At 44.3% G+C, this 12,073-nt stretch overlaps 1 protein-coding gene across 1 annotated transcript in view; it reads left to right on the forward strand.

Moving 5' to 3' along the window:
• Positions 1-2,119: 2,119 nt before the first annotated feature.
• The window catches only part of ATP12A (ATPase H+/K+ transporting non-gastric alpha2 subunit), a 37,707-nt gene continuing 27,753 nt past the window's right edge, over positions 2,120-12,073 (forward strand). The window contains exons 1-2 of the mRNA XM_060250885.1: positions 2,120-2,225; positions 7,908-8,057. Coding sequence (XP_060106868.1) covers positions 2,217-2,225; positions 7,908-8,057 — 159 coding nt within the window. The 5' untranslated portion in view covers positions 2,120-2,216. The remainder of the gene's footprint in view (positions 2,226-7,907; positions 8,058-12,073) is intronic.

The raw sequence follows: 12,073 nt of genomic DNA on the forward strand, positions 1-12,073 counted from the left end.
CAGCAGCTGCCCTTTCAAGGACAACCTCTGCCAGAGCTATGGCTAACCCAAGGCCATTCCAGCAGGTGCAAGTGGAGGAGTGGGGAATCAAACCGGTTCTCCCAGATAAGAGTCCGCACACTTAACCACTATGCCAAACTGCCTCACAGGCCAGCCTGGGCCATCCAGGTCAGGGCACTGAGGTTTAAAGGAGCAAAAGTCTGCATAAAGCGAGTTCATGGAGGAGGTGCAGGGCTTTTTTTTGTAGCAGGAACTCCTTTGCATGTTAGGCCACACCCCTTGATGAAGCCAATCCTCCAAGAGCTTACAGGGCTCTTCTTACAGGGCCTACTGTAAGCTCCAGAAGGATTGGCTTCATCAGGGGGAATAGGCCTAATATGCAAAGGATTTCCTGCTACAAAAAAAGCCCTGAAGACATGTAATGTGAACTGGGAACTTCCGGACTCAAAATCTGTTGCCTTAGCCAGAATTACAGAAAAATTCCATCATTTTCTGCACTGTCACTATTGCTTTTAGGAGGACATTATCTTATGGCATATTTGTTGCACTATGCTAAAATGATGGCATTGGCATGAATATATGATTGGTCATATTTTTGTTACTAACAAAACTAATGGTTAGTCAACCCTGGAAGACACTGACACTACCACATTCCAAAGAATTGTTACAAAATAATATTAATTCACATGAAGCTGCCTTATACTGAGAATCAGACCACTGGTCCATCGTAGTTCGTATTATCAACTCAGACCAGCAGTGGCTCTCCAGGGTCTCAGGCTGACGTCTTTCCTGTCACCTCCTACCTGATCTTTTTAAGTGGAGATGCCAGAGATTGAACCTGAGACCTTCTGCATGCCAATCAGATGCTCTGCCACTAAGTCATGGCCCCTCATTTACAGCACATCAAAGATATCAGCAGAATATTAAACTAAGGGACATATGCTGATGAAGTGCAAATTACATATATATGCAGAACGTTTGATTCTGAATCCTACAAATCTGACAATAGCTTGCGTTGTTGCTTGGAAACATTAATAGATATGCATTCCCTAAATAAATTTTAAATGAATGGGACACAAAATAGTTGATGAAGCAGAAACACAACCTGCACTGAAAAGAAAAATTAAACCGCAGCGGCAAGAAAGTAATTTCCTATTATTTCAGAATACTGAACAGTGATTTAATCTCTTCTTCTGTTCGATGACTCTAGCATGAATTTAAAAAAAATCCGATCTACACCATTTTAGACCGACGCTTCTTGCTTTGTTTAAATGTCAGAAGTCGTTTTAAAAGACTCTTTCTCATTCCTGATAACAATCTCACCCCCCACCCCCTTGTCCCAGAAGTGCCATTCCGTGTTGAGATATCACGAACAATGTAAGATAACTATTTTTTTTTAAAAAAAATACAACTCTCTCTTGGAAATTTCTCTTGCTTGTAAAAACCAGGGCTAAAGCTTTCAGTGAAAAAAAGTTTAAAAGAATATTAAGTATTTTCTCAGTTTCACAACTGAACTCATTATGTAGAGGAACCACGTCGTTATTACAGTTAAAATACGTTCCCTCAACCTACGACATTCCGCAAAACCCTTGAATGGCACAGAAAACGATGTCTCTGTCATCTTTCCTTACAGATGTCAGCATTTCTGGAAAGGAAACTGTCGAGGCCTGTGGGATTTCCTTTTATATATATCTCTGTCAGGGGTCAAAAATGAAGCCTTGAAGGAAGTTCGTGTCCTGGTCAAGACAAACCTACAAGCCAGTGGCGGGATCAAACATTGCAAAGCATAATTAGAAGCAATCTGACCTGGAACTTGTATGCCTATTACTGTGGTATTTTTCCACCTACTGTTTAGTGCAGCAGAGAATGGGCCGGCTTCAGAGTGCAGGAGGAGTGGCCAAGCAACATTCATAAGGGCCAGTAAGAGAGAGACTCTTCCCACAGGCTCTAGAAGGTGAACCTGTCCTACCTGAAGGATGCCTAAGTGGAGAGGAGATTCCAGCTAACATTGGCTTTCCTGCTGGGAGAAGGCTACGGGGCCTTAGCGAGCCTTGTATTCCATCACCGCTTCTTGTTCATAGCTCCTTGGGTCTTGCTGATTGTATATTTTTTTAAAAGCTTTTTTTGTTTGTTTTTGCTGAAGCATCCTTGGTATCTATTTATTGGCTTGCAAGAGGCCCTTTCTTCCACTTGGGCAAAGGAGAAAGAAGTTTATAATGGGAAAGGTGAGTATTCATGTGTATGCGTTCCTGCAGTTTTGGTATGACTGTGACTGGGTTTACCACCAAGAAAGCCTGCATAGGATTAACGCAGTTGATAGCTAACAGCTGACTGGAACATACCTGTGCTTGGTTTCCCAATGCACTCATATGTTAAGAGCAGATAACTGAAGAAGTCACCTGTGTGGTGATTTGAATGGCATTTTACATAGATACAGCAGGAGAGTAAACTCTTGCTTCGCTTTTATCATTTAAATTATAAATGCATGGAAGGAGAGGAATATTGAACACGGAAAAACCTAATCCACATAATAAAAATAAGCGTTCTGAGTTTATTTTCGACATTTAGACTTTGCCTTTCTGCCTCGTTGGGGCCACCAAGCTGGTTATCCAATGAACCCATTGAAGCTACCTTCTACTGAGTCGGACACTTGGTCCATCAAAGTTAGTAATGTCTATTTAGACTGGCAAAGGCTCTCCAGGGTTTCAGGCAGTGATCTTTCCTCTCATCTACTGCCAGATCCTTTAACTGGAGACCTTCTGCGTGCCAAGCAGACGCTCTACCACCGAGCCGCAGCCCGTCTTTTCTGATTATACAAATCATACAGTTTAAGCTGAAATGTCAAACAGAAAGAACAATCCTGATTTACATAGTGATTAATTATAACCTTTGAGTCAACAGGATAATTCGGGAGCCTCAATTTAGCCTCCAAGAATCTGCCTGTAATGGCACATTTCCAACAGTCCACAAAATTGCTTTATCAGCTCTTCTACTCTCCACCAAAATAGCCACAAATAGGGTGCTAAGAGCTGTATCACATAAAACTGATTCGGTGTTTACAGTTTTCCTTCAAGAGTCATCTATTTACAGTGGAATAGTTTTAATGGATGGACAAGTGGCTGCTAAGAAGCATCATCTGGGAATTAATTGGGGAGGGACGGTGGCTCAGTGGTAGAGCATCTGCTTGGGAAGCAGAAGATCCCAGGTTCAATCCCTGGCATCTCCAAAAAAAGGGTCCAGGCAAATTGGTGTGGAAAACCTCAGCTTGAGACCCTGGAGAGCCGCTGCCAGTCTGAGAAGACAATACTGACTTTGATGGACCAAGGGTCTGATTCAGTATAAGGCAGCTTCATATGTTCATATGTTCATAATTTCAGGTGGCAGAAATAGGATGGCATTTTAGGTGCAAAGAAGGAGATTTGGATATGTAGCTGATTTTCTTTTTTTTTTGAGGTGACAAAATCAGTTTTACTAGCAACAATTACACGGAATTCCTGCAGACGTTTTATTTTAATGTTGGTAGAAGTGGTCCTGTGTTGGCTTAGAACTGGGGCAGGAGGTGAGTTGCATCAAATGACGTCTAGGGTTATGGCTGAAAAAAACTGATACGGGGAAAAAGAGTTTAATCCACAACTTACTGTGGTAATTAAAAGCAGCAAATTAGACGTATTTAAGTGCACCCGTGTTCAGAGCTGAGCTCCCGTGCCAATAAGCAAGCTGTGACTTGAACTTCAATCAGAGAGTGTGACACTTTCTGAAAGCCAAGTAGTATAATCCTCAAAGAATCTGGAAAGAAATTGGGTCAGCCAATACCTGTCATTCTACGGAATGGCATGCAATTTATAGGGCAATTATGAACGGCAAAGTTATGTCTATAAAAGCTGACAAGCTCGCAGAAAACAGGAAGACTGTCCCCGGAGCATCATCTATTAGCAAAGCGGCGATAAAAAACAAGCATTGGTCTAGATAGCCGAATGGTTTAGCTATCCAAATTAAGTTAGGTGACTTGCGTCTGCTCTGAAAGAAGAAATAGCTGCCAGGGCAAGAGGCGTTCAGGGGTTGTGTGGAAGTCCCGCTTACAATGCAATAGTATCCACAGCGCTCAGAGCCCAGCAAGAGCCGGGATTGATCATGTTTAATAAATAAAGAAATAAATTAATGATAATACTATAGATTCCCACCCCCCCCCCCCCAATTTAAAGCAGAAGGACAAAGTGATACATTAAAGATGCAGAAATGGATGGAAGGCAGAATCTGATGTAGGGTTGCCAGGTCCAATTACTTAGGGGGTGGGGCCTGGAGACATTGGGGGTGGGGCCAGAAACAAGGTTTTGGCAAGCAACGTGGAACTCCAAAGGGAGTTCTGGCCATCGCATTTAAAGGGACTGAACACCTTTTAAATGCCTTCTCTCCACTGGAAATAATGAAGGATAGGGGCGCCTTCTTTTGGGGCTCATAGAATTGGACCAAATTATTTTAAACTGTTTAATGCTTTTAATTTTAGATGTTTTTATTGTAAGTTGCATGTTGTGAGCCGCCCTGAGCCTGCTTTAGTGGGGAGGGCAGGATATAAATTCAATAAAATCAATCGATCAATCTTTTTGAAACTTGGAGGGTGTTTTGAGGAGAAACACCGGATGCTATGGTGAAAATTTGGTGCCTCTACCTCAGAAAACAGCACCTCCCCAGACCCCAGATACCCATGGATCGATTCTCCATTATACCCTATGGTAGGGTTGCCAAGTCCAATTCAAGAAATATCTGGGGACTTTGGGGTTGGAGCCAGGAGACTTTGGGGGTGGAGCCAGGAGACATTAGGGGTGGAGCCAAGATCAAGGCTGTGACAAGCATAATTGAACTCCAAAGGGAGTTCTGGCCATCAAATTTAAAGGGATGGCACACCTTTTCAATTCCTTCCTTCCATAGGAAATAATGAAGAATAGGGGCACCTTCTTTTGGAGCTCATAGAATTGGACCCCCTGGTCCAATCTTTTTGAAACTTGGGGGGTATTTTGGGGAGAGGCACTAGATATTATACTGAAAATTCGGTGCCTCTACCCCAAAAAACAGCCTTCCAGAGTCCCCGATACCCACGGATCAATTCTCCATGATTTTTATGGGAATAAATCTCCCTAGGGAATAATAGAGTTCCCAGCAGACATTTCCCTCCCCTCCCCCCACTTTCTGATGACCCTGAAGCGGGGGGAGGGCCTCCAAACCGGGGGACCCCCTGCCCTCACCTGGGGATTGGCAACCCTACCTTATGGAACCTGTCTCCATAGGGAATAATGGAGTGTCCAGCAGACATCCCCCCCCTTTCTGATGACCCTGAAGCGGGGGGGGGAGGGCTTCTAAACTGAGGGATCCCCTGACCCCACTTGGGGATTAGAGTAACCAAAAGAGTAACGTGGAAAAGTGAAGGAAGAACAAAGCCCAAAGGCATCCACGAAAAACCAGCCTCAATTATGAAAAAAATAACAAATTTATACAAAATACTTCCTACATAAGCAAACGATACTTCTTATAAATACAAATATAATATAGCCCGAACCCAAAGTCCTTTCATTCGACTGTTCTAATCTGCAGAAAAAAAAAGTTGAGCTATTGCTGTATATGCAGTATTCAAGATTGGTGAAGCTTGTTAAAGCCTCGTGTGAAACACGCCAATATGCACTTCCCTGTTGCGAAATTGCGCTGTGCTGCTTATCGTCTTCACACCTGTCTTTGCTGAAAGGACTGTCTAAGCATCGGACTCCTGCTTCACGGCTTGTTTAATTTCTTCCTCGGACTTCCACCACAAAGAAATGAACTTTGGCACTGAATGAAAGGACTTTGGGTTCGGGCTATATTGTATCTGTATTTATAAGAAGTATCGTTTGCTTATGTAGGAAGTATTTTGTATAAATTTGTTAATTTTATCATAATTGAGGCTGATTTTTCATGGATGCATACGTGGGGATTGGCATCCCTAATCTGATGTTCTCTATCTTTTACTAAATTGGGGATCTGACTATCCTTATGTAACTGCAATGTGCCCTTGTGATGCATACCTGGTATGCAAACGAGATCATGGAACAGCGAATGAAGTTTCAGAAGTGCATGAGCAAACTTTCTGTTGACACAGTGCATGGAGATCCAAAATTTTTACATGGCACTCCTTACAATCACTGATGCCTCCCTTCTGAGATACATTCAAGCATGGTCAAATAGTAGGTTCATACTTCTGAGCAGGGCCCCCCCTTTTAGTAGCAGGAACTCCTTTGCATATTAGGCCACACACCCCTGATGTAGCCAATCCTCCAAGAACTTACAGGGTTCTTCGTACAGGGCCTACTGTAAACTCTTGAAGGACTGGCTACATCAGGGGGTGTGGCCTAATATGCAAAGCAGCTCTTGCTAGAATTCTACTCCTGGGTCACACACCCCTGATGTAGCCCATCCTCCAAGAGCTTACAGGGCTCTTATTCCAGGGTTTACTGTAAGCTCTTGGAGGATCGACCACATCAGGGGTGTGTGGCCTAATATGCAAAGGAGTTCCTGCTACAAAAAAGCCCTGCTTCTGAGTATGTAGAAGGGAGGGCTTCTGGAACTCTGACCCTGCTGGTGGACCTCCTGATGGCACCTACTTTTTGGCCACTGTGTGACACAGAGTCTTGGATTGGATGAGTCATTGGCCTGATTGAACATGTTTTTTGCTTATGTACTTAAGATTTTAGCATACCATATATAGGGTTGCCAAGTCCAATTCAAGAGATATCTGGGGACTTTGGGGGGTGGAGCCAAGAGACATTGGGCTGAAGCCAGGAGCAAAGGTGTAACAAGCACAATTGAATTCCAATGGGAATTTAAAGGGACCGCACACCTTTTAAATGCCTTTCCTCCATTAGAAATAATGAAGGATAGAGGCACCTCCTTTTGGGGCTCATAGATTTGGACCCCCTAGTCCAATCCTTTTGAAACATGGGAGGAGGTGGTGTTTTGAGGAGAGGCATCAGATACTATGCTGAAAATTCAGTGCCTCTACCTCAAAAAACAGGCCCCCTCCCCAGAGCCTCAGATACTGACCGATCTATTCTCCATTATTCCCTATGGGAATTGGTCTCCACAGCAAATAGTGGAGTGTGCAGCAGGCATTCCTCCCCCCTCCTGCTTTCCGATGATCCTGATGCGGGATCCCCTGCCCCCACCTGAGGATTGGCAACCCTACATATGAATATTACCTTTTCTCCACCTAATTCTCCCAGTGTTTGAGGTTTCAAATTAGCTTCTTTGCAAAGAGGCATAGATGAGTTAGTGATCCATCATTCTATTTGATCTACAGACTTCTATATCCCCGTGTGCAGACTTACATGTCCGCGTGTGCAGAACACAAACACAAAAAGCTCATTTGATCATGTCATTGCATCGAGGTTTCTTGTGCAGTTTTTTTGGTCAATGTGCATATATACTTGTGAGCTTGTAAAATGTTAGCTTTAGAGCCTTGAAGGGTTTTTATAAGGGGTGTGTGTGTGAAAAAGTAATTCATTATCCTATGGAAGTGAGTGTAATATAGCCAGGAGATCCAAATATTGTCTGGCAGCCTGAAGCTCTAGCTCTTTTTGTGGAGGGCTAGGTATAGGTTTGGCTTAGAGAACTCAGGTGGCTGGACACGAAGGAGTGGGGCATCGAACCCAGGTTCTCCAGATTAGAGTCTGCCACATTCAACCACTATACCAAGCTGGCTGGCTGTGCGAGAGAGAAGATATGAGTCAATCCTAGTTAAGAAACACTTTCAAGCATTAGGTAATTTATGGACTAATTTCCATCCTCCCGGAGTTTCCCCCCAAATGCTTCTGTGCCTAAGAGGTAAAAAAAATGAATTAAAATCCACAAAACGAGGCCAACCTACTTTCCTGATTGCATTTCAGAAAAAGCCTGACATTTACTCAGTTGAGATCCACGGAACAAAAGACTTGAAAAAAGAAGACCTCGGCAATGAAAAGGAAAATTATAAAGATCTAAAAGAGGACAAGCAAAAAGGCAAGAAGACCGAAGACCTCAAGAAAGAGCTGGACTTGGTGAGTGCCTTCAGAAATCCGAACAGCATCTTCTACAAATATTTCCTTGCTCATCTCTCTTAACACAAGGCTAAATACATAGGATGAAACCGAAGTCCTCACTTGCAGTTTTCTGGGAAAAGGTCTGCCCGATTACAGTGCCGAATCTTCAGTCTTGAGCAGGGATGATTTATTTACCATTAAATGATTTATTCCCGACCAACTAACAGTGTCATTTTAGACTGCACTGCAGCCGCACTGTTGTAGTGATTTTCAGCATTCAAAATCATTTAAAATACTAATCACATTTTTTATTAAGTAAGCACATATTAGTCTCCAGGGCTTTTTTTTTTTTTTTGTAGCAAGAACTCCTTCGCATATTAGACCACACACTCCTGATGTAGTCAATCCTCCAAGATCTTACAGGACACTTAGTGCAGGGCCTACTGTAAGCTCTTGGAGGATTGGCTACATCAGGGGAGTGTGGCCTAATATGCAAAGGAGTTCCTGCTACAAAAAAAACCCTGGCTGTAATCTCTCAGTTCCCTATTTCAGCTCATGCAACCTAATGGTGGGAAGGGAACCTCTTCCTTCCTGGCATCAAGCGCCAGGCAACCTACATTATATTCTGCACTATGACAGATCACTCCTGCAAGACAATGCTGTCCCGATATTATTGCAAGTATAGACCTGTGTGACTTTGCATAGTTTCTGTAAGTAAAGAGTGCTTGTGCCTTCAAATCCACCTCACAGTGTCAATTTGGGCAGCGCCATTTTCAGTGGCTTATTCATTTGTTTGGAGGCACATTATGTTTCTCTCACAATCTTCTTTTAAGTCCCAGAAGGAGATTTTCCTCCTCACAGGATGGACATTCTCCACGTTTGATTCCCGCTGTCCTTTAGACTTCCTCATGCCCTGGCACTGAGGTGGGTGGCAGGAGTGCCTGTTTGCTTCCCATTAGTGCATCAGACACTCCCTCCCCTCAACCCCAGAGATTTGAGCACTCACACCTGTGCACTATGTGCAGCTGCCAGGGTTCCATGGCAGCAGGATGACACATTTACTCAGCCTTTGTGCATTTTGGGCCTCCTCAGATGGAAAGGCAGGTGGTACTTGAAGGTCGTGAGATGGAGGGTTTTCAGGGAGCCAATCTTGCCTTCCTTCTTGCTGTTTTGGAGACAGATGTGTGTATATATATTTTTTCCTATTCCTCCTTCAGTGATAGGGACAGGGCTTTTTTTGTAGCAGGAACTCCTTTGTAAATTAGGTCACACCCCCTGATGTAGCCAATCCTACAAGAGCTTACAGTAGGCCCTGTACTAAGAGTCCTGTAAGCTCTTGGAGAATTGGCTACATCAAGGGGTGTGTGGCCTAATATGTAAAGGAGTTCCTAATATGTACAAAAAAAAAAGCCCTGGATAGGGAAAAGCATGACTTCATTGCAAATATATATTAAATAGTTTTTTTTAAAAAAAGTGCTTTGAATCCACCCATTTGTCCAAGATTCTGTGTCATTAAATGCTATAAGCTGCAAGGAAACCATGCGTTCAAAATCAGGGCTTTTTTTGTAGCAGGAACTCCTTTGTAAATTAGGTCACACCCCCTGATGTAGCCAATCCTAAAAGAGCTTACAGTAGGCCCTGTACTAAGAGCCCTGTACGCTTTTGGAGAATTGGCTGCATCAGGGGGTGTGTGGCCTAATATGTAAAGGAGTTCCTGCTACAAAAAAAGCCCAATTAGCCAATATGTCTGAAGAGCCACAACAAATATATACATAAATATACCACAGCTTGCTGGGATCCATTTGGCATCCCTTCTGTTCCTGAAGCTCCAGAAAGTCAGCCAGTGCAAGCAGTTTGACTTGGAAGGTTACAGGTCTGCTCTAATGTAAGCCATACTGGGGTATTGAGCTATGTGAACTAATACAAGGAGCTTCCTTTTACTGAGTATCACATCCATCTAGCTTGTTTAACCCATCTACCCTCTGGCTGGCCAGAACTTCCCAGGGTTTCAGGCAGAGAGGGCCCTTCTGCCTGAGATTCTGTATGTGGAGATGTTAGAGATTAAAGCTGTCAACCTCTAGGTGGGGGTAGAGTTCTCCTGGAATTAGAGTTGCCAACTTCCAGGTCTCAGCAGGGGATCCCTGCTGTTTCAGGGTCTTCTCCCTGCCATGGATCAGCTGGCCAGTGAGGGAATCTTCTCCCCTAAGTTGGGTTTTTGTGTGGGGGACATTCTGATTTTGGGGCAAACTCTGTGGTTTAGCCAAATTTAACCATAGCCTAAAAACCAGAATGCCTTCCTTGCAACATTCCCAATGCAATGATGTCACTTCCAAATGACGTCATCATACACTCTTATGTGGGAGAACCGGGTTTGATTCCTGACTCCTCCACTTGCAGCTGCTGGAATGGTCTTGGGTCAGCCATAGCTATCCCAGGAATTGTCCTTGAAAGGGCAGCTTCTGAGAGAGCCTCACAGGGTGTCTGTTGTGGGGGGAGAAGATATAGGAGATTGTAAGCCGCTCTGAGTCTCTGATTCAGAGAGAAGGGAGGAGTATAAATCTGCAGTCTTCTTCTTCTTCCCTGTAACAGATTAAGCTGTGTAAAAGCACTAGAGGAAGACTAAGGCAGCTGCCTAGGAACATGGTGCTTTCCAAGAAGAGCCTGTACAAACAACTGCTTTAATCTCTACAGATAACAGGCTTAGATGCTGGGTTCCTCCCTTCTACAACCAACTTAGGCTTCAGCTCAGTACTCGACACATCTCCACTCATTTTTACATATTCAATTAAACCAGTTGCAGAGGAACAAAGTTTGCTTCCAGTGGCACCGTTAAGTCCATTGCATGCACATGAAAGCTTATATCCGGAATAAAACTTTCTTGGTCTGAAAAGTGTCACTGGACTCAAACTTAGTTCGGCCACGTCAGACCAACACGGCTACCCACCTGAACCAGTTGCAAAGGGTCACCCATGACTGGAGGGCAGTTCGGGGCGCATGGGAGGTGTCCCTGATCAGGCAGGCTCAAAAAGAAGTGTCTCAAACTGTCCACATGTTCCAGCATGAGGCTTCCCTATCCTGCCCATGGGGTGCCTTGGTGCAGTCAAACGGCTGCAGCATACCATTCCCTTGGGGGGTTTGGGTTTCTTTCCCTCCCATACATATTAGTGCTTATGTGCACATGCACACGTGCTCTAGGCAGTTTTTTTTTTAAAAAGAATACCAGTGAGCACCTAGAGCGGATTGACAGGTTCATACCGCCAAGGCACCTTGCTTGTGCACTTCTGTGTTCAGACGCCAAAGAGGCGACTAGCATGTGGCTCAGATATTTGCTACCACTTCGAAACTGGTAGCTTTTTGAGCTGCTCTGGGGACTCCGTAGGACAGGGAGCATATGGGATGGGGGCGGGTGGCAGATGTGCTCATTTGGATGGTTTTTTCTAGTCAGTTTCTAAGGCGTCTCTGGGTCGCCTTAAACTGCCTGTCTGTTAGCAGCCGAAGAGTCGCATGTTATTTCCCATCCCATCCTGAGCAAGTTGTACTGGCAGCTGCCACTCCATTTCACCTAAAGTAAACTCACAGTTCTCCTGATTGGATTCCCAGGCTAGCCCCATCTCGTTAGATCAAAGAAGCTAAGCAGGGTCAGCCCAGGTCAGTATTTGGATGGGGGACCATTACAGATATCCAAGGTTGCTGTGCAGAGGTAGGCAATGACAAACCAGAGCTGGATGTCTTTTGCCTTGAAAACCCTATGAGGTCATCATACGTCCACTGTGACTTTCAGGGGAAATCGCTGTGGAATTTTGAAGTATGCTAAGCAGCCCTATGGTGCAGAGTGGTAAAGCTACAGTACTGCAGTCCAAGCTCTGCTCACGACCTGAGTTTGATCCCAGCGGAAGCTGGGTTCAGGTAGCCGGCTCAAGGCTGACTCAGCCTTCCGAGGTTGGTAAAATGAGTACCCAGCTTGCTGGGGGTCAAGTGTAGATGATGGGGGAAGGCAATGGCAAACCACCCTGTAAAATGTCTGCCAAGAAAAC

Source organism: Heteronotia binoei, chromosome 12 (assembly GCF_032191835.1).
Source record: "Heteronotia binoei isolate CCM8104 ecotype False Entrance Well chromosome 12, APGP_CSIRO_Hbin_v1, whole genome shotgun sequence".
Classification (NCBI taxonomy): Eukaryota; Metazoa; Chordata; class Lepidosauria; order Squamata; family Gekkonidae; genus Heteronotia; species Heteronotia binoei.